At 42.9% G+C, this 27,492-nt stretch overlaps 1 protein-coding gene across 5 annotated transcripts in view; it reads left to right on the forward strand.

Annotated features, from left to right (window-relative positions):
- Positions 1-26,995, forward strand: part of CFAP221 (cilia and flagella associated protein 221) — a 133,752-nt gene extending 106,757 nt beyond the window's left edge. The window contains exons 20-24 of one of the 5 annotated variants that reach the window (XM_070768924.1): positions 7,410-7,568; positions 8,955-9,046; positions 16,867-16,959; positions 21,931-22,026; positions 26,701-26,995. In XM_070768924.1, coding sequence (XP_070625025.1) covers positions 7,410-7,568; positions 8,955-9,046; positions 16,867-16,959; positions 21,931-22,026; positions 26,701-26,809 — 549 coding nt within the window. In that variant the 3' untranslated portion in view covers positions 26,810-26,995. Of the gene's footprint in view, positions 1-7,409; positions 7,569-8,954; positions 9,047-16,866; positions 16,960-21,930; positions 22,027-24,939; positions 26,678-26,700 lie in introns of those variants that run through there. The other 4 variants (XM_070768922.1, XM_070768926.1, XM_070768925.1 and 1 more) reach the window with 4 other exon arrangements.
- The last annotated feature ends 497 nt before the right edge of the window (positions 26,996-27,492 follow it).

A 27,492-nucleotide genomic window follows, 5' to 3' on the forward strand; every position in this document is an offset into this window, starting at 1 on the left:
ATTCAACCCATTTGCATTTAAGGTAATTATTGATAAATACGATCCCGTCGCCATTTACTTTGTTGTTTGGGGTTTGAGTTTATAAACCTTTTCTGTGTTTCCTGTCTAGAGAAGATCCTTTAGCATTTGTTGAAAGAGCTGGTTTGGTGGCGCTGAATTCTCCGAGCTTTCGCTTGTCTGTAAAATTTTTGATTTCTCCTTCATATTTGAATGAGATCCTTGCTGGGTCCAGTGATTTGGGTTGTAGGTTTTTCTCTTTCGTCACTTTAAGTATGTCCTGCCATTCCCTTTTGGCTTGAAGAGTTTCTATTGAAAGGTCAGCTGTTATCTTTATGGGGATCCCCTTGTGAGTTATTTGTTGTTTTTCCCTTGCTGCTTTTAATATTTGTTCTTTGTGTTTGATCTTTGTTAATTTGATTAATATATGTCTTGGGGTGTTTTGCCTTGGGTTTATCCTGTTTGGGACTCTCTGGGTTTCTTGGACTTGGGTGGCTATTTCCTTCCCCATTTTAGAGAAGTTTTCAACTATTATCTCCTCAAGTATTTCCTCATGGCCTTTCTTTTTGTCTTCTTCTTCTGGGACAACTATGATTCAAATGTTGGGGCATTTAACATTGTCCCAGAGGTCTCTGAGGTTGTCCTCACTTCTTTTAATTCTTTTTTCCTCTCTGCTTCATTTATTTCCACCATTCTATCTTCCATCTCATTTATCCTATCTTCTGCCTCAAATAGTCTACTGTTGGTTCCCTCCAGAGTGCTATTGATCTCAGTTATTGCATTATTCATTATTGATTCACTCTTTTTTATTTCTTCTAGGTCCTTGTTAAACTTTTCTTGCGTCTTCTGAATCCTTGTCTCCAGACTATTTATCTGTAACTCCATTTTGTTTTCAAGATTTTGGATCATTTTTACTATCATTATTCTGAATTCTTTTTCAGGTAGACTCCCTATCTCCTCCTCTTTTGTTTGGTTTGGTGGGCTTTTATCATATTCGTTTGCCTGCTGAATATTTCTCTGCCTTTTCATCTTATTTAAGTTGCTGTGTTTGGGGTGGTCTTTCTGTATGCTGGAAGTTTGTGGTTCCTCCTTATTGTGGAGGTTCCTCCCTGTGGGTGGGATTGGACAAGTGGTTTGTCAAGGTTTCCTGGTTAGGGAAACTTGCATCTGTGTTCTAGCGGGTGGAGCTGGATCTCTTCTCTTTGGAGTCCAATGAAGTGTCCAGTAGTGAGTTTTGAGGTGTCTGTGGGTTTGGTGTGACTTTTGGCTGCCTGTATTTTTGTGCTCAGGGTTATGTTCCTGCATTGTTGGAGAATTAGCTTGGTATGTCTTGCTCTGAAACTTGTTGGCTCTTGGGTGGAGGTTGGTTTCAATGCAGGTATGGAGGCTTTTGGATGAGCTCTTGTTGATTAATGTTCCCTGGAGCCTGACTCCCTTTTTAATACCGAATTAAGTCCAAGCTCCTGACAATGTGAGGCTGAGCCGATTCTCCCCACTCCACTGCATGTGTCCTGGCCAGCCTGTGTGTTCCCCCATCACCTGCCCTCAGGGGCGTCCCCCTTCCTCCTTATACTTGTAGATATGTAAACAGTTGGAAACGACTGAAGCGACTGAAGTGGCATGCAAACCCCAAGTATAATGAGCAAAGCATTATGGTGGAGTGCTTGAGTGATGTCTGCATTGTCTCCAGGGGCAGAGGAGGCATCCAGGGCAGCGTGGACTCCACATGACAACAGTACAGGTTTCATAAAGGCACATCATTAAAGCAAAATAAAAGGCCATTATGAACTCTGAGTAAAAGTCAGACAGGAAATCTGAGGAGGTTCTGTGTAAGTGCAGAATCATCAGTAAAATGTCGCCATAGTTGCCCTGATTATGGTCTGTTTTTTAAGAACACACACACACATGCAGAATGAAGAAGGACCTTAGATACTGCTGAGAAAGTCTCCCCTGGGAGAATCTGTGTCTCTGATGTGGCAGAGGTGCTGGTGGTCACACCAAGGGCAGATGGGATGCAAACCTGCCTGGTTCCTGGCTGTTGGCCTCAGCGCTCCTCTTCCTAGCTCTGCTGCTTTCATCCAAAGAGCTGTGATACCTGTGTTTTGGCCACTAGGGGACATGTTCCGGTAGTCTCATGGCAGAATGGAGGGGCAGTTCCTCAAAGAGGAACTCAGAGGTATAACCAGTAATGCTGAAGAAGCTGGAGTTGAATGGTCCTGTGAAGACCTACAAAACCTTCTAAAACTAACACCAAAAACAGACGTCCCTTTCATCCTAGAGGGTAGGAATGCCAAAGTAGGAAATCAAGAGATACCTGGAGTAACAGGCAAGTTTGGCCTTGGAGTACAAAATGAAGCAGAGCAAAGGCTAATAGAGTTTTGCCAAGAGAACACACTGGTCATACAAACACACTCTTCCAACAACACAAGAGAAGATTCTACACTTGGACATCACCAAATGGTCAATACCAAAATCAGATTGATTATATTCTTTGCAGCCAAAGATGGAGAAGCTCTATACAGTCAGCAAAAAACAAGACCAGGAGCTGACTGTGGCTCAGATCATAAATTCCTTATTGCAAAATTCAGGCTTAGCATGAAGAAAGTAGGGAAAACCACTAGACCATTCAGATATGACCTAAATCAAATCCCTTACGATTATACAGTGGAAGTGACAAATAGATTCAAGGGATTAGATTTTATAGACAGAGTGCCTGAAGAACTGTGGGGGGAGGTTCATGACATTCTACAGGAGGCAATGATCAAGAACATCCCCAAGAAAAAGAAATGCAAAAAGGCAAAATGGTTGTCTGAGGAGGCCTTACAGATAGCTGAGAAAAGAAGAGAAGCTAAAGGCAAAGGAGAAAAAGAAAGATATACCCATTTGAATGCAGAGTTCCAAAGAATAGCAAGGAGAGATAAGAAAGCCTTCCTCAGTGATCAATGCAAAGAAATAGAGGAAAACAATAGAATGGGAAAGACTAGAGATCTCATCAAGAAAATTAGAGATACCAAGGGCACATTTCATGCAAAGATATGCACAATAAAGGACAGAAACAGTATGGACCTAACAGAAGCAGAAGAGAATAAGAAGAGGTGACAAGAATACACAGAAGAACTATACAAAAAAGATCTTCATGACCCAGATAATAACGGTGGTGTGATCACTCACCTAGAGCCAGACATCCTGGAATGAGAAGTCAAGTGGGCCTTAGAAAGCATCACTACAAACAAAGCTAATGGAGGTGATGGAATACCAGCTGAGCTATTTCAAATCCTAAAAGATGATGCTGTTAAAGTGCTGCACTCAATATGCCAGAGAATTTGGAAAACTCAGTGGTGGCCATAGGACTCAAAAGATGAGTTTTCATTCCAGTCCCAAAGAAAGGCAATGCCAAAGAAGCTTCAAACTACTGCACAATTGTACTCAAAATTCTCCAAACCAGTCTTCAACGGTGCGTGAACCGTGAACTTCCAGATGTTCAAGCTGGATTTAGAAAAGGCAGAGGAACCAGAGATCATATTGCCAACATCCGCTGGATCATCAAAAAAGCAAGAGAGTTCCAGAAAAAACATCTATTTCTGCTTTATTGACTATGCCAAAGCCTTCGACTGTGTGGATCACAACAAACTGTGTAAAATTCTTAAAAAGATGGAAACATCAGACCATCTTGCCTGCACCCTGAGATATCTGTATGCAGGTCAAGAAGCAGCAGTTAGAACTGGGCATGAAACAACAGACTGGTTTCAAATCAGGAAAGGAGTACATCAAGGCTGTATGTCACCCAGGTTATTTAACTTATATGCAGAGTACATCATGCGAAATGTTTTGGGCTGGATGAAGCGCAAGCTGGAATCAAGATTGTAGGGAGAAATATCAATAGCCTCAGATATGCAGATGATTCCATCCTTATGGCAGAGAGCAAAGAACTAAAGAACCTCTTGATGAAAGTGAAAGAGGACAGTGAAAAAGTTGGCTTAAAACTCAGCATTCAGAAAACTAAGATCATAGCATCTGGTTCCATCACTTCATGGCAAATAGATGGGGAAACAGTGACAGACTATTTTCTTCGGCTCCAAAATCACTGCAGATGGTGACTGCAGCCATGAAATAAAAGACACTTGCTCTTTGGAAGAAAAGCTATGACCAATCTATAGAGCGTATTAAAAAGCAGAGACATTACTTTGCTAACAAAGGTCCATCAAGTTAAAGCTATGGTTTATCCAGTAGTCATGTATGGATGTGAGAGTTGGACTATAAAGAAAGCTGAGTGCTGAAGAATTGTTACTTTTGAGCTGTGGTGTTGGAGAAGACTCTTGAGAGTCCCTTGCAAGGAGATCCAACCAGTCCATCCTAAAGGAAATCAGTCCTGAATATTCGTTAGAAGGACTGATTCTAAAGCTGAAACTCCAATACTTTGGCCACCTCATGCGGAGAACTGACTCATTGGGAAAGACCCTGATACTGGGAAAGATTGAAAGCAGGAGGAAAAGGGGACAACAGAGGATGAGATGGTTGGATGGCATCACCAACTGAATGGACATGAGTCTGAGTAAGCTCTGGGAGTTGGTGATGGACAGGGAAGCCTGGAGTGCTGTGGTCCATGGGGTCACAAAGAGTCAGACACGACTGAGCGGCTAAACTGAACTGAACTGAACGTCATAGGACATTTAGCTCAGTGATTTCCAGACTTCATTTGGCACCAGAACCCTCTCATCGGCTGAAGTTCTACATAGAAAGGCTGGGCTGGCAGTGGGAGAGGGGCTTTCCTGAGAAGGGTATCCCAGCAAAACCCCCCTTGATCTCCATGGTAAAGTTTGGACACCACTCTCTTGTCCCCTAGACCCACCCGCTACCACCTCCCTCACCACTCTGCAAGTAGAAAGAGACCAGTTTTGCAGACATAACATATATCAACATATACCAACTTCTATACTTTAAGTGCATGCAGTTTATTGTATATCAATTATACATCAATATGGCTATAAAAGAAAGAATTTGGAAACCCTAAGAAACAAACATAAAAGGCAATGTTGTTGTTCAGTCACTCAGTCATGTCCAACTCTTTGCAACCCCATGGACTGCAGCACACGAGGCTTCCCTGTCCTTCTCCATCTCCTGAAGATTGCTCAAACTCATATCTATTAAGTTGATGATGCCATCCAACCATCTCATCCTCTGTCACCCACTTCCCCTCCTGTCTTTAGTCTTTCTCAGCATCAGGATCTTTTCCGGTGAATTGGCTCTTCACATTGGGTGGCCAAAGTATTGGAGCTTCAGCTTCAGCATCAGTCCTTCCAATGAACATTCAGAGTTTATTTCCTTTAGGATTGACTGGTTTGATCTCCTTGCTGTCCAAGAGACTCTCAAGAGTCTTCTCCAGTACCACAGTTCGAAAGCATCAATTCTTTGGTGCTCAACCTTCTTTATCGTCTAACTCTCACATCCGTACACAACTACTGGAGAAACCATAGCTTTGACTGGATGGACCTTTGTCAGCAATAAATAGTGGTTATAACAAGGAAAGCTCTACAGTAAGTCTTGGGATGATATCTGTGCATTATCTACAGGGGCCAGAGGAGGCATCCAGGACAGGATAGACTCCATGTGCCGACAGTACAGGTTTCATAAAGGCACATCATTAAAGCAAAATAAAAAGCCATTATAAACTCTAAGGGGGAGAGTCAACTAAAAATTGATATGTGTTCCAAATAGGATACCAACTAATATTTGGCATGATTTTTAAGACTTGATGGAAAATTTAAAAATATTAATAGAGTCCATCTTGCTTTGATATTAGAACTTCCCTCTGTCATTGACCCAGAGGTCGTGATAGTGAACCTTCACCCAAAAGCTATAATCCAAGCCTGTGCTTGGCCTGGCAGAGAAACATGACACAGTTAAGACAAAAATAAATGCTCTTTACTATTGGGTTGGCCAAAAAGTTCATCCCATCTGTGGAGTGATTGTTCACAGAGTGCCTAAGTGGTGCAAGCTGGGCTGCTTGCTTTGTCTCCTAACCTTGGCTCCTCCCGTTATGTCCTTGCACCCAGGTGTACTTAAGGGAACCTGCACAGGAATAGGAAACGTCCCCTATCTCCCCACCCCCACCTGCTTTACTCTGCATCCTCGACCTCCCTGGCTTTCTCTCGCCAGGGCCCCCATCTTTCACCTTATTTATTTCCGGCCCTGCAGTTGCTATCTGGGTCAGATTTGGGAGCCAGTATTTGCATTTGCCCCTGTCTCAGCCCCCACCCCATATGGCACATTGAAGAATGGGAAAAAGAGCTGCTCTGTACACATAGGTATCTCCTGCCTCTTCCCTCAGCTGCAGAGCTCATTGAGATGTGGTTGCTGGGGCCCTGCCGACTCCCTCAGGGGGCATCATTGCCTCCCTGCCCTCCTGCTGCCTTTACAGTCATGAGTTCAGGCAAGAGCCCACTTGCTCGGCATCTTTCTCCTCGGCCCTGGCTGTCGGTCAGCCTCCCTGAACTAACAGAGGACTGCCTTCCCAGCATTTGTGGCTGGAACACATTCATCACATCTACCACAACCAAGTGCTGCTGTCACACCTCCCTGGCCTGGCTGCATCATCTTTAAGTTGTGGGGAACGTTTATATCTTGACAGTGAGATTGGGTTTCCATCAGTCATATGGTGATTTGTGTGTGTGTTTTAAAATAATTACTCAGACAAAAAGAACAGAATCTCAGTGGTTCTTAAACATCTGAATTAACCATGAGGGAGCTGAAAGCTATGTTGTTTGGGACAAGAGCAGGGTTTTTATTGGATAAGCCCCAGAAGGAACATTAAAAGGCTCCATGTTTTTGTATATTTTGATATAATTGCTCTGTACCTCCATTAGTCCCACTGGAAAATTAGTAAAAAACAGGATCTCCCTTAAAGCCAGATACTACATCCAAATGGAGACTTCCTGAATTAAAGACATCACCAAAACAACGTTAAACGTTGACATTTCCTGATATATCAAATGCCACCCTCTCCTTTATCTTCTCTTTAAACTAGTTTTAAAAAAGCTGTTTTTCCTTTCCAAAACCAGAAGCTCATTTGCTTTTTAAAACCAGTTTGCTTATTTACAGTTAGGACTGATCAAATTTAGAAACAAATACTTTAAGCTGTGGTTTCATTTGTGCTGGTTTCCACGGGAGCCTAGTAAATCCATGTGATATGTGATGCTCAGCCAGAAAAGTGACATCTGTGAGTGACCATGACCACAGCCCATCTGAAACCACCTCTACTCTCCTGCTTCTCTTTCCCAGACAAGCTGATGCGGAGTCAGAGTGTCCGTACTGGTGGGAGCCATGGGGAAGCTCAGCTGATGTCTGTTCTGTGCCTGAGGTGAAAGCTGGTCAGCAAAAGAGACTCTTTTTTTTTTTCTCTCCCTCTTCTGCAGAATCCCAGCCCGGGATTGTTTGCTGTGAAGCACCCTCTGACTTACGTGGAAACCTTGATCGATTACCACCTGTGCTCCCACCCCAAGTACAAGTTCACCAAGGAGTGCCACTGCGGCTCCAGCATCCCCATCACCCAGAAGCAATTTCTCCATCACACGGTAAAGCCATCCCAGGCTCAGCAGCAGAACTGGCCCTGGGCTGCAGGGACCAGGGGGTGGGGGACAAGGAAGTGAGGGGTCACAGCTGGAACTGGGAATAAGAGAGTTTGCAGCCACAGCTGCAGAACAAGGATAGTAACCATGGCACAGGGGCACTGGCATGCCCCAGCTCAAGAGTAGGGCAGGTGGGTTCGCCACACCACCCCTGTCTGCCTGTGCCCACTTCCCAGGCTTCATGTTGGCCCCTTTCAAAATTCTTATTCTCTTTTCCTTTGAAGGCTATGCCTAATATTCATTTTATTCCCACTGTGACCATGTAAGAGAAGTCACATGGTGGTCACAATCCTGGGGTCTGACGTTCTCTCTCTTTGGTCCCTAACAAGGAGAGAAAGGTCAGAAGGGACAAGGTGGTGATGTGACAAACACACAGTGAGAAAGAGGCTCTCCAGAGTCCCTTCTTCCCTGGATAACCAGCCTGACCTCAGTTTCCAGCAACATCTCCTGCAGGTGACCCTCAGCCCTTCCACACTCGACAAAACCCCACCTTAGGTCATCATCTTGGCCCTACTCCCGCCAGCCCCACTTCACACCTCTTCCCACATCACTTTCCTGCCTCTTGGGTGTACAATTCAAGCAATGACCCATGTGGTCCTCACTCCCTTCCCCTTCATCATCCCTGAGTCCAGCCACCCTGGGTCCCACCAGTCTGCTTTACACACCACGTGACTCGCTCTCTTCCACCTGGGTGCCAACACCACACGACTACCACCCCTTACCCCCTGCAGAAGCCTTCCTGCCATTCAAATCTTACCCAGTCCTTCTCCACTTTGAAAGCCATCCATGGTCCCTGCTGCCCATGGGAGGAGCTCCAAGCTCATGAGCTTGGCCCATGAGACCCTTCACAACCAGCCTGCCTTCCTGGCCACATTTTCTGTCAACCCCCATCACACTCCCTGCACTCAGTGACCCCTGATCACACCCCCCTTGGCATCTCAGTGCACTTGCACATGCTCACCGCCCCCCATCCCCACTGCCTGGAAGAGCCTTTGATGAACTGACCCATGCTCTCTAAATGTTGCATTAGCATCACATTCACAGTAATCAAAACAGATCGAGAGGCCTGACCTGCCCCTCCACACCGGGACCCTTGCTTCTCTGCCTCATAAGTCAGGGCACAAACCTCTCCTTCGTCCTGCTTTAATTCCTGCTGCTTCATTGAACACTATTTACTGGAGTGGTTGTCTTTTTTAGCCTCAGAAAAATTCTATTAAGCTTAAATGATAAATCTTGCAGTTCAACTTTAAACACTGAAAATTAGCCAGCTGAGTGAAATTGAAGTGCTTCCTGGACTTTACCTGTGGTCCCCCTGTGCTGGCTCTATTACAGGACATAATACCTGGAGTGATGACCTGGAAGAGGTTCCAGAGCCTGGTGTTCTTATCCCTGCCCGAAACTTCTAAGACAGAGGTGTTGCCGAGGTAAGCCCAGCTCATGTTGCCTCAGAGGGGTATGTGTGCCCCTCAGATTACAGAGATTGTGACCCCGAAAGTTGCCTACCAATAAAATATCAAATCATACTTTTGGTGCATGAGGGAAGTTCGGTAGTCAGAGGGATATGATGATGTGTAACTGATTTTCATCTCTTTATCTTGAGATAAACTTTATTTTTTTTTAACTTTTATTCACATCTAGTTGATTTACAATGGAGAAGGCAATGGCACCCCACTCCAGTACTCTTGCTTGGAAAATCCCATGGATGGAGGAGCCTGGAAGGCTACAGTCCATGGGATTGCAGAGGGTCGGACACGATTGAGCGACTTCACTTTCACTTTTCACTTTCGTGCATTGGAGAGGAAATGGCAACCCACTCCAGTGTTCTTGCCTGGAGAATCCCAGGGACGGGGGAGCCTGGTGGGCTGCCATCTCTGGGGTCGCACAGAGTCGGACACAACTGAAGCGACTTAGCAGCAGCAGCAGTTGATTTACAATGCTATGTTAGTTTCAGATTTACAGCAAAATGACTCAGATATGCATGTATAGATACGTGTATCTATGTAGATATATATAGGTAAATTCTTTTTTTACATTCTTTTCCATTATTGATTACTACAAGATACTGAGTATAGTTCCTGTGCTATATAGAAGGTCCTTGTTGGTTATTTATTTAATATATACTAGTGTGTATATGTTAATCCTAATCTTCTAATTTATCCCTACCCCCTACTTTTCTCCTTTAGTAACCATAAGTTTGTTTTCTATGTCTGTGAGTCTATTTTTGTTTTATAAATAATTTCATTTATATCATTTTTAGATTTCACATACAGGTAATATCATATGATATTTGTCTTGCACTTAGTATGATCATCTCAAGGTCCATTCATGTTGCTGCAGATGGCATTATTTCATTCTTTTTTATGGCTGAGTAATATTCCATGGTATATATCTACAATATCTTCTTTATCCATTTCTCTGTTGATGGACACTTAGGTGGCTTCCATGTCTTGGCTATTGTAAACAGTGCTACTATGAGCTTTGAAGTACACATATCTTTTCTAATTGTGTTTTTTTTCTAGATATTTGCCCAGTTGTGGGATTGTAGGATCATATCATAGCTCTTGAGATAAACTTTTAAAAAAATTAATGTCACAGGGCTTCCCTGATATTCCAGGGATTAGGAATCCTTCCTACCAATGCAGGGACACAGGTTTGATCCCTGATCTGGGGTGATTGCATCTGCTGAGGGACAGCTGAACCCATGTGCCACAACTACTGAGCCTGAACCCTGGAGCCCGTGCTCTGTCCACAACAAGAGAAACCACTGCAACAAAAAGCCCATGCGCTGCAGCTGGAGAATAACCCCCACTCGCCACAACTGGAGAAAGCCCATGTGCAGCAACAAAGACCTGGCACAGCCAAAAACAAATAAATAAATAAATAACTGGGGTTTTTTAGAAAAAAAATTAATGTCACGGTGGATCATTGACCATACTTCAATAAAAGTAGACAACCAGTCCACATAATTCAACTGAAATAATCATGGTTCATTTTCAGCATTTTAGAATTGCCATGATCTACACCCTCCATATCCACACCAAAGGATCCAGGTCTCTCCATGCCCTAGCCTGGCCATTCACCGGGAGGCCCCACAGCTGTCATCGGAGACAGAGCAGGTAGATGAGAATAGTGTTAGACCAAAGAAGGAGGAAATTTAACTAAGCACATTCTTGCTAATTTGCTTAACTAGCACCTCTTCAAAGCCCTAAGATCAAACAACTAGCTGATGCCTTTTCCTTTAGACGCAGCCTGGTCAGTGACCTGCTCCTGAGACCTGGAATTTACTTATTTGGTCCATTGTCCTTACAAATATAGTAAAATGAGTTGCTGGTGAGCAAGCGTGACTAGTACCCCAAGACAATGACCATCATCAGTGACCTATTGCTCAAATCCTTTGATCTGGAGTGTGGCCCACCCCAAGGGGGCAAAGCCCCACCACGGCCCCAGGAGTAGTCAGCTCTGCCTGGGCCTAAGCACTGCCACCAACCAGGGTCAGTGGGTACTTACACCCTGACTTCTGCCAGCGTGTCCTGGTTCCTCGCCATTATCAGAATTCTCCTAGGTCCTCAGGAGCCGTGCGACCTCAGCCACACTCTCTGATCAGCTCTTTGGGCCAGGTCCTCTCATCCAGAACCCAGGCCCATCAGATCTGCTCAGCCTTGACGTTTTCGTTTTAGTAGAAGTAGGAGAAGACGCCCCTGTTGGTCCAGTGGTTAAGAATCTGCCTTCCAGTGCAGGGGACATGGGTTCGATCCCTGGTCTGGGAGCTTGGATCCCACCTGCCACGGGGCAACTATGCCAGTGACGGGGCAACTGTGCCAGTGACCAGGCAACTATGCCGGTGTGCTGCAACTCTTGAGCCCATGCACCACAAGTGGAGGGTCGGTGCACCACAAGGAAAGATCCTGCATGATACAACTAAGATGCAACACAGCCAAATAACAAGTAAATATATATATATTTTTTAAGTAGGAAAGCTCACCCCAGTGTGCACCAACCCCATATGCACTGTCACCCACATATCCCCAGGGATTCAAGAAGGCAATTGAAATCCAGTTTGTGACCCTGGAACCCTTACCTTTACTTCTTCCTCCACTGCCAGCAGAAAAGCTCTTCCTGAATTAATCGAAATCCAGGCTTTTCCACGTGCTGTTCCTTTTGGGTCATTTTTTTCAGTGTGTCTCTACTGCCCTCCTTTGCCTGGAGATGAGCATGAGAGCAAGCAGAGGATGTGGGCCATGGCAGGGGCTCAGAAATGTTAGTTCCTTTTCTGTGAATTCATATTACTGAACCAAACTTGGGTCCGCTCACGCATGCACAGCAAAGCCAGTCTACTGACACGAGGTTGTGATGGAAGTGAAAGTTGCTCAGTTGTGTCCCCATGGACTGTAGCCCACCAGGCTCCTCTGTCCATGGGATTCTCCAGGCAAAAATACTGGAGTGGGTTGCCATTCCCTTCTCCAGGGAATCTTCCCAACCCAGGGATCGAACCCAGGTCTCCTGCATTGCAGGAGGATTCTTTACTATCTGTGCCACCAGGGAAGCCCCAAGAAAGTATTGCAGGCACCAAGAAGGAGAACAAGGCAGCTAAAGCTCAAAAAGCCCAACTCCCCTTGGCTTTCAGGGAAGCATTTTTAAAGCCCAGGTGAGGGAGGGGGATTGCAGGGTGTGTGATCAGTTCACCATACACAGGTCTCTGATTAGGTGATGGTGAGGTTACAGAATGATGTCATGTTGTCAGTTCTCAGGTTACCATAGGTCTGGGGGCTCAGTGGTCATGGTCATCAAATAGTTAACTTCTTGCATTTGGTCGGGGTTTGGCATCTGTAACTCAGGAATGTGCATCAGATACTGTTATCTGGGCATTTCAGAGTGGAGCTATAGCAGAGGACCTAGATAAGGGTCTGTAGCTCACCACTAGCCAGTCGGAAGAAAGTCACACACTCTGCAGCCCTCACCCCAAGTTTTGCCTTTAAAAACTTCCCCCTGAAAACCTTCAGGCAGTTCTGAAGGTTTGGGCACAAGCCACCCTCTTCTCCTTACTGGATCCTGCAGTAAACCTTCCTCTGCTTCAGACTCTGGCATTTTGGGTTGCTTGGCCTCACTGTGCATTGGGTACATGAACTTGTATTTGGTAATATTAGCATATTTCTAAGACCTGAAATCTCCAGAACCTAGGGCTGGAGGGAACAACCTTACAGAGAGAAGGACACTCTGGTGTCTGAGAGACCCAATAGCCCTGTCACCCACTCTGCATCCTTGGGCGAGTCACCCATCCCTGAAGCCCTTGAGCAATGATTTCCTTGTCTATGAAATGGGGACCTGAAGGAGTCCCTACGGAGCACTTATCAGGACTCACGTGGTGCCTCCAGCACTGTCCTTAATAACTCTTCCCACTCCTGCCGTCCCCCACCCACTAAACCTTGCAGTCACTCTGCTGCCACGAGATGGCGATGACCCTCCATCATCTGGACTCAGATCCTCATTTTGCTGAGGAGTGAAGGCACTTCAGAACAGACCCCAGTCATCAGGGAACCAAGCAAAGCTGCGTGGCACCCTCCCCTAGACAGAACATGTAAAATGAGAAATGGTGGGGAGTGCAGATGGCCAGGGTCCACCAGCTGTCAGCAAGCACGGGTCTCAAGAATTAAGACAAAAACATCCTGTGTTTTTTTTTTTCTCCAAAGCTGTGTCCTTGGAAAAATCTCCTGAGGCTATTCTTTCAAAAGGCACTCAGAGTGCAGTTACTTTGGGCTTGAATTAACCATGAATTAAACATGAATTCCACATGAATTAAAGAAAACTCTCCAACTAGGAGTTGTTACCTCCAGCTTCTGTGCTGAGGTACAGAAGCTTGAGTACTCTCCAGCTTGAGTGCTCTGTTGGGCCAATTTGTTTCAAAATAAAGCATAATTGCATGACAGATTATAAAATCAAGAGAGGATTCTTTATTTCTTCATCATGTATTTCCATAATGTAAGACACTAGCTCATGTTTTTGTTTCTAAAAGACTTACAGAATAATAATGGTATTCCTTTTTAACTTCCCACAGACCCACTAATGATACTTCAATTTGCAGTCATTGTGCTTGAATAGATTACCTGTTTCTTAGCTGGTATTTCTCCTGTATTTTTGCCGCTGAGAGTTATCTGTTTTTTATTAAACCATGCAATATTATTTAATGTTTATTTATTCCAAGTCATTTTTGCATTCATAATAATCAAAACAGCTCACTTGGGTTCTTTGCTCCTTAATAAATTCAGAGAGAATTTATTGAGTCTCTCTGACTCCCATGAAATCTGAGTCAGCATCAATGAAGAAATTACCTATTAATAATCCAGAAGTGCCAGACTTTGGGATTTCATAGATGGGTGAAGAGTCCAGAAGAATCTTAGGAACTGACTCACGGTTGTCAGAGTTTTACTTTTCCAAGAAAGGCATGAAACAAAACAAAGCAAAATATACTACTCAAACACCCACTGTCACCACCCTTTCAATTCCAGAGGAACGCATTAACACGTAGAAAAGTAAGAATTTAAAAATTAGATGAGTTTGGTCTCATGAAAAACCTTTAGTTGCTATTCTGTCTTCCAGACCAGCCTGGCCTTGGAAGAGTGGTCCAGGCTCCCACCTTCTTCCACCCCTTCCTCAGATACATGCACTTGGAGATCTCAGTGGGACTGTCCGTTAGAACCTGCATTCTTTGTCATTAAGTCAGTAAATAAGGTTAATCTCTGGGTGGTGGAGGCCAGGTCCCTTTTGCTGAGAAATGGTATTAGAGACCAAAATCTGGGTTCCTGGTGCACACATTGCCCCTGGGGGTGGAGGGGGGTTGTTTCTTGGCCTCCTCAGCAGACAATCCAGAGTGTGGGGAAGTGCATGTATATACACATACTTTCACACATATGTTCATAGCCATACAAAAATGCATGACCACATACATCTATACACGTATGCACATATACACGTGCACATACACACTGTACACACCTATCCCCATTTTGGAAGTCATGAATCTACGCTGGTGCTTATAATCCCAGCCCACACTCATGGAGTTGCTTAGTTATCTGTCTGTTCTTCCTCTGTGAGAACCCTGGCTTCCTAAGACATTTACTCGCTCATTTTTATAGAGTGTTAAAAATAGTTTCAGAATGACTTCACCTATAACCACTTTAAAAAACAAGCATAGTAAATAGAGCTCAAGATTTATTTGAAGTTTTCTCCCTATCCCCATTCTATCCAGGATGTGGATATATAGTCAAATACTATATTTATGAGTTATTTGGATTACTCCTTTTCTCTTTAAGTATTTTTTAATTGAAGTATAATTGATTGACAAAGTTTTAGGTGTACAGCAAAGTGATATAACTATATATATATATATTCTTTTCCAAATTCTTTTTTCTATTATAGGTTATTACAGGATATTGACTATAAGTCCTTCCTTTTCTTCTTTGTTTTTCTTTCTTTCCCTTCCTCTTTCTCTCTTTTTTCCCCTCCACTGTGCTTATGGAATTCATATGAAATTTTATGTGTTTCAGTTTGCTTTCAGTTTAGGGGCATTTCCTCCCTTTCGTTAGAGAAGGAAAGGGCAACCCACTCCAGTATTCTTGCCTGGAGAATCCCATGGACAGAGGAGCCTGGCAGGCTACAGCCCCTGGGGTCACAAAGAGTCAGACATGGCTGAGCAACTCTCACTCACTCACTCCTCCCTTTCATATTGATTTAATTTTATTTTTTGAATATGTAGAACATTAACACACTAACCAAATTCAAAGCTACACAAAAAGTCAAACTCAGACACGTGTCACTCCATCCCACCTCCCTTCTGCCCTTGCTGGTAGCCAGCTCGGTCTAACACCGTTCCGATGTTTCTCTTCGTAATGCTAAACAGAATATATGTATTTTTCATGTTTCCCCTCTTCCTTATTCAAAAAGTGGCACACTGGATAAGCTCTTCTGTATCTTGCTGTTTTCACTTATAACATCCCCTGAAAATCACTCCATATTAGTTGATAAAGATCCTCCTCACTCTTTTTTACAGCTGTAAAAATCATGGGCTGTAGTTGCATTTAACCAAGCCCTATGCTTGGTGGGCCAGGCACATTTTTGCTTATTAAACAAGAAGAAACTTATCTCCAAGACATATCTGCACACATCAAGGAGGCTTCAATTAATCCCCCTGGTGTCCCATCCGTGCCACCTGCAGGGCCGGTAAGAAGGTAAGAAGGTCAGTTTCCTGCCATGGGTCATTTTTTACTCTTTTTTTATGAGACAGCACTCTTCCCAGCTTCTCAAAGCTTATTCCAGAAAATTATTAAAAATGTATATCCATTTGTGACTCTTTCCCTATTCCCTTTGCTGTTGTGTGTTAGTTTTTATTCCTCTAATAGCATTTGAGAGGTTTGTGAGAAGGACTTGAGACCAAAAAAAGGAAAAATTTTTTAAAGGTGAGTGTTTATTCCACCAACTTGAAACAGAAATATTCTGTCAACTTTAAAATTAACAAACTGTTTTTTCCTCCCCATCTCAGTGCTTTTAATGTCCTCAATACCCAGTAATTTTTATGTAAAAGTCTAAAATTATAATACTAAACAATATATAAGGAGGTGGGGAGGAGGTCTGAACTTGAATAAACAACTAAGGAAGAGTATAAATGTGGGAAAAAGTATTAAGAAGAAAAAGTAAACTATCTAGCTGCCCCAGCCCACCTCCACCCCCAGGAAATAAAGTAAGTTTAGATACTACACATTTGAAAATTCTTTTTCTAAGCTCTTGGAAATATCTTATTTAGCACCATTCTCTTGGATTTGACCGGTACCCGTCACAGCCTGCAATGCAGGAGACCCAGGTTCAATCTCTGGGTCAGGAAGATCCCTTGGAGTAGAAAATGGCAACCCACTCCAGTATTCTTGCCTGGAGAATTCCATGGACAGAGGAGCCTGGCAGGCTACAGGCCATGGGGTCACAAAGAGTCGGACACGACTGAGCGACTAATACTTTCACTTTTTACTTTCATCATCACCACCCACCCCCCCGCCTTTACCTCTAGGGAGACATGGGTGGGTTTCCAGGGGTGAAGAGCATAAATGGTAGCATATGCTCTTGGATGGTAGCATCCATGGTATTTTATGGTAGCATAAAATACCAAAGGTAAAATAAAAGTGCTTTAGAAGATTGTATAAAGACCGTGAGACTACTAATGTGGTCACATATCCTTGGCTGCTCTGTGATTTTTCCACAGCTGTGATTCCTTCAACTTAGTCATGCTGCCTGTCGACGTCCCTGCTGTTCTTGACGCCTTGCCGGAAGAAGACAGGATAGAGACAGTTGAACGGTACTTTTTTACCTGTGGTCTCACTGTCTATGTTCCGGAAACATGCCAGGTGCTCTGAGAGATTTCCAAGGAGCACACAGCACCTGAGCTTGCAGCCCCACCAAGACACGGCTGACACCCAGCCACACCCTCAGCAGATAAGATGCTGGATTTGTGGTGGAGAATAATAGTCTCAGGTCTCAAACTGGCTGACCTTTCAGTGCTGCAGGTGCTCAGGGAGGGGCGAGCAGAGTGGGTGCTAAGTGGGCTTCCAAGGCTGCAGAATCGCATGCACTTGGGTTAGTATTCAGAGGGCAGGTAGGATTTGGAGGGGCAAAAGAAATATAGCCCCCACCCCAAACAAAATATTTTTAAAAGAAAAGTCAAAAACAAAAATTTTAAGGAAAAAGGGGAAAAAAGAAAACCCAGAACCCCCCAAAGTAAATAAAAAAACAAACAAAAAAATTAAGGAAAAAGAAAAATAGCTTCCAAACGAAGGCACTTAAATTTGATTTTATTGATGAGCATCCAACATCCAGTGAGAATGTGTCCTTGAATCTGCTGTGGCCACGCCCGCTATGGCTCTTCCCAGGTGGTGCTAGGGGTAAAGAACACATCTGCCAGTGCAGGAAACTTGAGACGTGGGTTTGATCCCTGGGTCGGGATGATCCCCTGGAGAAGGAAATGGCAACCCACTCCAGTATTCTTACCTGGGGAATTCCATGGACAGAGGAACCTGGCAGGCTACAATTCATGAGGTTGCAAGGGTCAGACACAACTGAAGCGACTTAGCACAGCACGCCCGCTTTAATATTTCTTCCTGTAAATAACCAGTGAGTGAAGTACTAAATATTGGTTTTTGTGAGACCTGCCCACAAGCAGTGGTACTTGGCAATACTTGGACGTCTGAAGCTTAGAACCCAGGTCTGAACAGGGAAGTTGAGTGTCTGCTACTCGAACCCCAGAGCATGAGGGCATTTCCTGAGGATGCTGCAGCCAGGTGGGTGGCCGGGGTGACACACGGTTACTTGACGTTCAGTTTGGGGAGGCAGGTGAGGAGATGCTCTGCAGACCCTTCCCCATTCAGCACTGATATTCAGACTCATGAGTCAATTTCCTCACTAATGTGCAGACTCATGAGTCAGTTTCCTCATCTTTGAAATGAGAATAGTAGTACCTACTTCACAGGGGTTGTCAATTAAGGAAGATGAGGAGGAGGTGGAGGAGGGTAGTTGTAACAGTAACATTTACAGAGCATTAAATATGAAGTCAGGCCCAGCACTTGGCAAGAGTTTCATTCACTCCAACAATGAGGTCTTCTTATTTTCCATACTTTGGAGATGAGGAAACTGCTAACGGGAAGCAGTTTTGCAAATCACTGTCTTGTAAATCACCAGCATCGAGATTGGCACAGAGCTTGACACAGAGCAGCTGCTTAGCAAAGATTAGGCGATCGGAGTGACTTTGTGCAGTTTTCAAGGATGTTTTCCCAAACACAATATGGCTCTGCCCACCTTTGTTTATGTTTTGCTGTGAGGAGAGGGTTCCTGTTTGTAATTCTAAATTTTGAAGCCTCTGTTGATCTTGGAGGCATTTCTCTTTGAGTGTAGCAGAGACAGCCACTCAAAAGAATTGTCTCTTCTACAGAAATAGGATTGTTGAAACCGGAGGCTCAGTGTCACCTGAGTTAGGTCATCCATGTGACTCAGCCTTTACCAAGAGGGCAGGAGAAGATGTGAGATGTCCTCCTGAGGGCAGGACCAGGATGGAGTGGGTTTATCTCCTGCAGACTCTCTCCCTGCTTCCTGGAGCTGGAACTCACACTTGCAGTGACCCAGCTGTAACTATTAAGCAACCAAGCACCAGGCCAGGGGTCCACAAACAGCCAAATCTGGCCTACCACCTATTTTTGCAAAACATCTGCTTGATTGAAACACAGCCACACTCATTCATTGGAATGTTTTCCATGACTCCTTTCATGCTGCAACAGTGTGCGTGCATGCTAAGTCACTCAGCGTGTCCAACTCTTTGTGACCCCACAGACTGTAGCCCACCACACTCCTCTGTCCATGGGATTCTCCAGGCAAGAATACTGGGGTGGGGTGCCATTCTCTCCTCCAGGGGATTTTCCTGACCCAGGGATCAAACCAGTGTCTCTTACGGCTCCTGCATTGGCAGACAGATTATTTATCGCTAGCGCCACCTGGGAAGCTAATTGTAAAAGAGACCCACTGAGGCCTTTACTCAAAAAGTTTCCTGACCCTTGCTGTAAGGGGTAGCAGACCTCAATATAAAAATAACCTCAATCCCTGTAATTTCTTCTCTCACCTGTAGATTATTTAGAAGCATATTGTTTTCTTTTTAAAGCAGTTGTGGATTTTTTGGTTATCTTCTTTGCTATTGATTTCTAATTGAATTCCATTGTGGTCACAGAACATTCTCAGAATGATTTCAACCTTTTGAAATATTCATGCTTTCCTTACAGTCCAAGATACGGTCAGTATTGGTAAATGTTGCATGTACACCTGCAAACAATATGCATTCTGTAACCCCATTTTTCCTTTTCTTGGGGATGGTTTTGATCACCGCCTCCTGTATACTGTTATGAACTTACGTCCATAGTTCTTCAGGCTGTCTATCTACCAGATCTAAGCCTTTGAATCTATTCATCACCTCCACTGTATAATCAAAAGGGATTTGACTTAGGTCTTACCTGAAGGGTCTAGTGGTTTTCCCTACTTTCTTAAAGTTAAGCCTGAATTTTGCAATAAGGAGCTCATGATCTGAGTCTCACAGTCAGTCAGCTCCAGGTCTATAGAGCTTCTGCATCTTCCACTGCAAAGAACGTAATCAATCTGATTTCAGTATTGACCATCCAGAGATGTCCATGTGCAGTCATCTCTTGTGTTATTGGAAAAGGGTATCTGCTATGACCAGCTGAAGAAAGAAGAAAAGCGAGAGGCAGGGGAGAAAGGGAAAGATTACTCAGCTGAATGCAGAGTTCCAGAGAATATCAAGGAAAGAGAAGAGGGCCTTCTTAAATGAACAATGCAAAGAAATAGAGGAAAACAATAGAATGAGAAAGACTAGCGATCTCTTCAAGAAAATTGGAGATATCAGGGAATACTTCATGCAAGGACGGGCACAATAAAGGACAGAAACAGTAAGGACCTAACAAAAGCAGAAGAGATTAAGAAGAGGTGGCAAGAATACACAGAAGAACTATACAAAAAAGTCTTAAAGACCCAGATAACCATGATAGCATAACCATGATGGTGTGGTCACTCACCTAGGACCAGACATCCTGGAGTGTGAAGTCAAGTGGGCTTTAGAAAGCATTATTACAAACAAAGCTTGTGGAGGTGATGGAATTCCAGCTGAGTTATTTAAAATCCTAAAAGATGATGCTGTTAAAGTGTTGCACTCAATATTCCAGCAAATTTGGAAAACTCAGCAGTGGCCACAGGGCTGGAAAAGGTCAGTTTTCATTCCAAAGATGGGCAATGTCAAAGAATGTTCAAACTACCAGACAATTGTGCTCATTTCACATACTAGCAAGGTTATGCTCAAAATCCTTCAAGCTAGGGTTCAACAGCATGTGAGCCAAGAACTTGCACATGTACAAGCTGGGTTTAGAAAAGGCAGAGGAACCAGAGATCAAATTGCCAATATTCATTGGAGAAAGCAAGGGAATGCCGGAAAAATATCTGCTTCATTGACTATGCTAAAGCCTATGACTTTGTGCACCACAGCAGACTGTGGAAAATTCTTAAAGAGATGGGAGTACCAGACCACCTTCCCTATCTCCTGAGAAATCTGTATCTGGGTCAAGAAACAGCAATTAGAACCAGACATGAAACAACTGGTTCAAAATTGGGAAAGGAGTATGACAAGGCTGTATATTGTCACCTTGCTTATTTAACTCCTATTCAGAGAACATCATGCAAAATTCCAGGCTGGATAAATCACAAGCTGAAATCAAGATTACCAGGAGAAATATCAACAACCTCAGATATGTAGATGATACCACTCTAATGGGAGAAAATTAAGAGGAATAAAAGAGCCTCTTGAGGAGGGTGAAAGAGGAAAATGAAAAAATCTGGTTTGAAACGCAGTATTAAAAAAATTGAGATCATGGCATCTGATCCCATCACTTCATGGTAAATAGAAGGGGAAAAACTGGAAGCAGTGACAGGTTTTATTTTCTTGAGCTCCAAAATCGCTGTGGACGGTGACTGTAGCTGTGAAATTAAAAGACGCTTGCTTCTTGGAAGGAAAGCTATGACAAACCTAGACCGTGTATTGAAAAGCAGAGACATCACTTTGCCAACAAAGGTCTGTATAGTCAAAGCTGTGGTTTTTCCCAGTAGTCATGTATGGCTGTGAGAGTTGGACCATAAAGAAGGCTGAGCACCAAAGAATTGATGCTTTCGAACTGTGGTTCTAGAGAACGCTTCAGAGTTCCTTGGACAGGAAATCAGACCAGTCAATCCTAAAGAAAAGCAACCCTGAATATCCATTGGAAGGACTGATGACGAAGCTGAAGCTCCAATACTTTGGCCACCTGATGCAAAGAGCCGACTCATTGGAAAAGACCCTGACGCTGGGAAAGATTGAGGACAGGAGGAGAAGGGGGTGACAGAGGATGAGATGGTTGGATGGCATCATCAACTCAATGGATATGAGTTTGAGCAAACTCCAGGAGATAGTGAAGGTCAGGGAAGCCTGTTCTGCTGCAGTCCATAGGGTCACAAAGAGTCGGACATGACTTAGCCACTGAACAACAACAACTATAACAACAAACCCCATTTTTAAACTTCTTGTTATTCTCTGCTTATAAATAACCATTCCTACTGTTGTTTTTAATAGAAAGCTATTTATCAGTCTTATACTTTCTTTAATGTAGATCCAAGAAGTATAGGTGTGATTAATGTTGAAGGAATCATGTAACTCTTAAATGATTGCAGTACTTTTCTATTTTCTTCCTTTCAGTGAGCTCTGTGAACAGAGTATGGACATTATGCTGACTCCAGAAATGATCGAAGCGGAATTCCCAATGCTGGATTACAGGGACACCAAGAAAGAGAAGTAAGTGAATGCTTTATGCCTTAGGAAGAGGTAGCCCAGGATAAAATTTGTCCTACATGACATACAGAACTGTTTGAATCTAAAAACATGTCCAAAGAGACACGTTTCCAGTGCTTTAGGTATTTAGACATGTATCCTATTTACCACCCATGCCACCTCCAGCCTCGTTGCTTATCTTCAGTCACTGGGCCTCAGTCTCCCCATTCAGAACGTGCAGAAAACAAAACCTCTCTCCCGGGCGGTTGTGAAGATTCCATGAGATGCCAGTGTGAGGACACCTCTCCGGGTGCTTGCTCTACACATGTGAACCCTTTCCTGCATCTCTGAATCAGGGACAGCTAGCTAGGCAGACAACACCATCATCCTTCAGAACTTGGTTTTGAAGAATACTTTGGTAAAGGAAATAACCACTAGAGTTCATATGGTTTGTAAGTTTGAAATTCCAGATATCCTTTTAGAATTATTTAAGTCTTTTTAAATTATTAAAATGTTAGAAAATATAGAAAAATATAAAGAATGAAATAAAACAATAATCCTACCACCCAGGGTCAGTACCTTGTACATTTTGGTATGTGGTCTTCCAAGTATTAATACTTTAATTATTTAAATAACTCACAAACACCTACTGTATTTTGTTAAACTGTATATACAATCGTCCCACAGTATCCATGGGGGATTGGTTCCAGGACACCCCTCAGCCTGGGTACTAAAATCTGTGGATGCTCAAGTCCTTTATGTAAAATGGTGTAGAATTTGCATATAACCTATACACATCCTCCTATACTTTAAATCATCTCTGCATTACTTATAATACCTCATCCAGTGTAAATGATTTTTAAATAATTTTCAGCATGCAGCAAATTCAAGTTTTGCTTTTTGGAACTTTCTCATATTTTTTTCCACCTGGGGGTTGGTTGAGTCTGAAAATGCTGGACCTATGGACACAAAGGGCCAACTGTATGTGTTTAAGTGAATTCTATCATATTGTTCGTATTGTTTTATCTTCTAGACTTTCATTTAGCATATTATCATATGTTTATAAATATAGATATCCGTCTTTATATCTTACTGGTAGATATACCATCATGTGCTAACCGATCTTTCTACTGATGATCATGTCAGCTCTTCAGTGTCTTGCTCTTGCCAGTAGGGCTTCGGCAAATTTCCTAGTGCCATAATTCCTTGCAAACTTATCAAACTGTCTCCTTAGGATAAACTTTGAAACATAAACACTAAATCCATGTTCATTTTAAGGTTTTAATACATAGTGCTTTGCGCCATCCAGGAAAATATCAACAAACATCCTACCAGCAGAGGTCAGGATGCCCACAATCAAATGCCCTGAACAACGTGGATATTATCAGACGTTTTTTTCTTCTTTTCCAATATGATAGGTTTTTAATGACCACATTATTGTTTTAATTTTAACTTCTTCGTTTATGAGTGATGGTAAAAATTTTCCTACACTTACCAAATATTTTTCTTCTTTTATCTGGGGCTCTTTTGCCTATATTGCAGAAAGTCTTTATGTTATTCTTATTTATAAGAATGCCTCATATATTAAGGATAATTACCCTTCCTTGTGTATGCTGTAAATTTTTTAGCTTGTCTTCTTTGTTCAGGGTGTTTGGAGGAGGCCCTGCCTTTTCAGAAAGGAATGCCCACATATCTTAGAGGAGCAAGGGGTTCCTTTGGTTCATTTGTAATAGTAACAGAAACCTATAGCAAACCAGCACTTCTCAGAAAGTAGATTAGCAGCTTCTAAAACAAAATTTAGGGGAAAAAAATTTTAATAGAATTTCAGTGAGCATCTGTTTTAATCAGCTATTTAGCAACAAAATATGCTATACTACATAGTACATCTGACGCCTCAACAAAGAGATGCACTTTGCATTTTGTTTCAGGTTTCAAACATATGGCTAAGAGTTTTAAATAAAACCTTTTTTTTTCAGTTTGAAAAACTGAAAAACTACCCATGGACTTAGAACAGTTTGCCCCATGAGCAGGGTAATACCCAATACCTCATTGTTTACTTGCTGTTTCACCTGGTTTTTTCACCATTTTGACTACAGAAAGTAGTATCAAATGCCATTTGATTATCAAATGAGTATTAAATGAAATAGAACTTATTACTTTATATATCTTCACCCAAAGAAAAAAATTCCCTCTTCTTTTTTAATGTATTTCAGCCACTTTACCAAAAAAAAAAAAAACAGAAAAAACAACAATAACTCTAAGCATTTTCTGCATACCAAGTTATTTTTTTTTCAAAATACACATACATTTCACACATTTTCAATAAATAGATCCATGGCATTTTGAATTCACCTATTTTGCAGTTTAAATTATTTTTGTACATTTTTTCATGTGCCAAAATTATCAATATAATTATCAGTTTATTGGCTGTATAGTATTCCAATGATATCTCACAGATGATTTTTTTCAAAGTTTTATTGGAGTATAGTTGATTTACAATGTTGTATTAGTTTAAGGTGTACAGCACAGTGATGTGTGTATATGTATATATATAAATATGAAATATGGGGAAGGAAATGGCAGCCCACCCCAGTATTCTTACCTGGAAAATCCCATGAACAGAGAAGCCTGGTGGGTTACAGTTCATGGGGTCCAAAGAGTCAGACACAACTTATCAATTCAACCACCACCACTGTGTGTGCTAAGTCGCTCCAGTCATGTCCAACTCTGTCGGACCCTATGGACTGCAGCCCACCAGGCTCCTCTGTCCATGGGATTCTCACGTATGTGTGTGTATCTGTTTTTTTCAGATTCTTTTCCCTTATAGGTTATTACAAGAGATTCAGTTCTGAAATTCTCTCCCTGTATACCAAGCATGACCCGATGCTCAGTTCTGTCTTTTCAGTCCTTACTTGTGCCTTTTTTCACCTCCTTCAGCTTCAGCTGGAAGCAGACAGAGTGTCAGACAGACACACATGAGAGCTTGGACAGACGGACAGAAATAAAAAACACATCAGTGATACTTAATGTCCCCATGAAGACTGCTGTCAATTTGGTTTCTGGAAAATACTTATTTTCATGGATGCAAAGAATCATCTGCTCTTTCTTGAAGGCTGTAATCAACCCAAGAGCTTCCTTGCTATCTTGATGGTGATCTCACCCTCTCAAGACCTACTAAGGAGAATTATATTGCAAAATACCCAAGAAACTGTGTGAGTGACTTTAGTTGTTGACACATCATTCAGCTCCCCTTAGATTATCACAATATCACTCAGCCATTAACATATTTAAGGGCTGACATGAACTATGTATTTTTAGATGGATTTCATAAAGTGGTGCCAATTAATTTTTTTAATTATATGCATTAGGGAAGTTTTAATTTTCTCATTTTGAGATACTTCTCCTTTTTCAAAACTTTCAGGCATTTGCCAAAACTTTAGGAAGTTTCACTCTCCTTAGGAAATATTTCACAAGCACTTAATTTTATTTTTTTGAAGTATAGTTGAGTTACAATGTTGTGTTAATTTCTGCTGTACAGCAAAGTGATTCAGTTATACATATATTCTTTTTCATATTCTTTTCTATTATGGTTTATCATAGGACATTGAGTATAGTTCCCGTGCTGTACAGAAGGACCTTGTTTGTCCATTCTCTACATAATGTTTGCATCTACTAACCCCAAATTCCCGGTCCATCCCCCCCACCCCCTCCCCCTTGGCAACCGCAGATCTGTGAGTCTGTTTCTATTTTGTAAATAAGTTCATTTGTATTAATTTTTTATGTTCCACATGTGAGTGATATCATATGGTATTTGTCTTTCTCTCCTGACTTCACTTAGTATAATAATCTCCAGGTCCATCCATGTTGCTGCAAATGGCATTATTTCATACTTTTTATGGCTGAGTAATATTCCAGTGTGTATACGTACCACATCTTCTTTATCCATTCCTCTGTTCATGGACACTTAGGTGGCTTCCATGTCTTTGCTATTGTCAATAGTGCTGCTGTGAACACAGAGGAGAAGCACTTAATTTTGTCTTGAATTTTTCTAACTGGACAGATCATATAGCTGAGCTCACCATCCTTAGACATCTGTGCTTTCAACCAAATACACTAATCCTGTCCTCCCAGGTATTTGGAAAGTTCTACCCTTCACCATGCCAGCAACATCCAGGCTCCACATCAGCCACTCCTCCACCCAGGTGCAGAATCCTCCTTCTTGAGTCCCCTGTTCCAGAGCCATTGTCAGAGTCAGAGATACTGTGTGTCCACTTTACTCATAAACATAAAGAATCAGCTCCTGCCCACTGAGCATTTAGAACCCATCATGCCGGGATGTCCATGCATAAGTTCTCATTTCTCTTTGCAACAATCCTCAGAGATGGGAATTCCCACCACGTGTACCTCTGGAAACGGAGGCTGAGAGTTTAGGTCACTTGGCTCTGCTAAGAACCTAGTGCAACTGAGACAGGAAATCGGGTTGGAATCACCTTCAGCCAGGTGTTTTCACTGGTAACTAAATGATCACAAAGTATGGTTTATACTGTGTTTGTGTATAAACAGCTCCTCCCATCTTCATGAGGCATCACTGGTGACACTGGGCCCAGAAGCAGGGTGGTGATGGGTGAACTGAAGTTTTAAGAGGTGCCCTGATGTGTCCGCATCGGGTTTGTGTTTTATATATATATATCTATTTAGAGAGGTGAAAGACCAAGCACAGCCAACGGAGAAGGCAGGAGAGAAGGTGCTCGAAGAGATGAAGAACCTGCGGAGCAAAGCGCTCAGCTCCTACCTGATCCTAGAATGAAAACCACCAGGAGACCAGTGCCTCTCACTTCCTTTCTGCAGGTCACCATGGTCCTCTGTGTCTGCTTATGTTCCGGCCATTTGGGGAATTAAAGTTTTAGAGAAAAGACTGAAATATAGATGATGTACATATTTTAAACTTATAGTTTTTTCTTTTAAGAAATAAAATGTTGTTAGTATGATGGCAGTGTTTGGAGCTTCTTGCTGCAAGATTTAGTGTGGGCACAAAGGCTTCCAAGTCCTGAGAGGCTGGGAGCCCTTTGGAGGGGCCAGAGGCTGGAAGAGCTGGGGAGGGGTTGCACCCCCACCAGCTCCCATGGCCACTGAGCACCCCTGACTCTGACTTTGGGAACTGCTCCCAGAAAGAGCAGTGCTGGTGAGGACACCAGCTCCTAAGCAGCCGTGTGGCAGCAGACACAGGCGAGGAGGCTAGAAATGGAGGGGACACTGTGGGGCAACTAGGACTTGCTGACTGGCCTGGGAGGAATGGATAACACCTCTGTGAGGACTCTCAGAAGCAGCTGGGGTGGCAGGGCATTGCCTTCGGGTCAGGAGTCCTGGTGATTAGACAGTAAAAAGCAGGCCTTTTGACTGTGTGTATTAACATGACTCCATTCTCATGCATCAGCTGGCCGCAGGTCAGAATCACATAGAGAGCTTCATAAAAACCAGCTGAATCATTGT

Source organism: Bos indicus, chromosome 2 (assembly GCF_029378745.1).
Source record: "Bos indicus isolate NIAB-ARS_2022 breed Sahiwal x Tharparkar chromosome 2, NIAB-ARS_B.indTharparkar_mat_pri_1.0, whole genome shotgun sequence".
In the NCBI taxonomy this organism is placed as follows: domain Eukaryota; kingdom Metazoa; phylum Chordata; class Mammalia; order Artiodactyla; family Bovidae; genus Bos; species Bos indicus.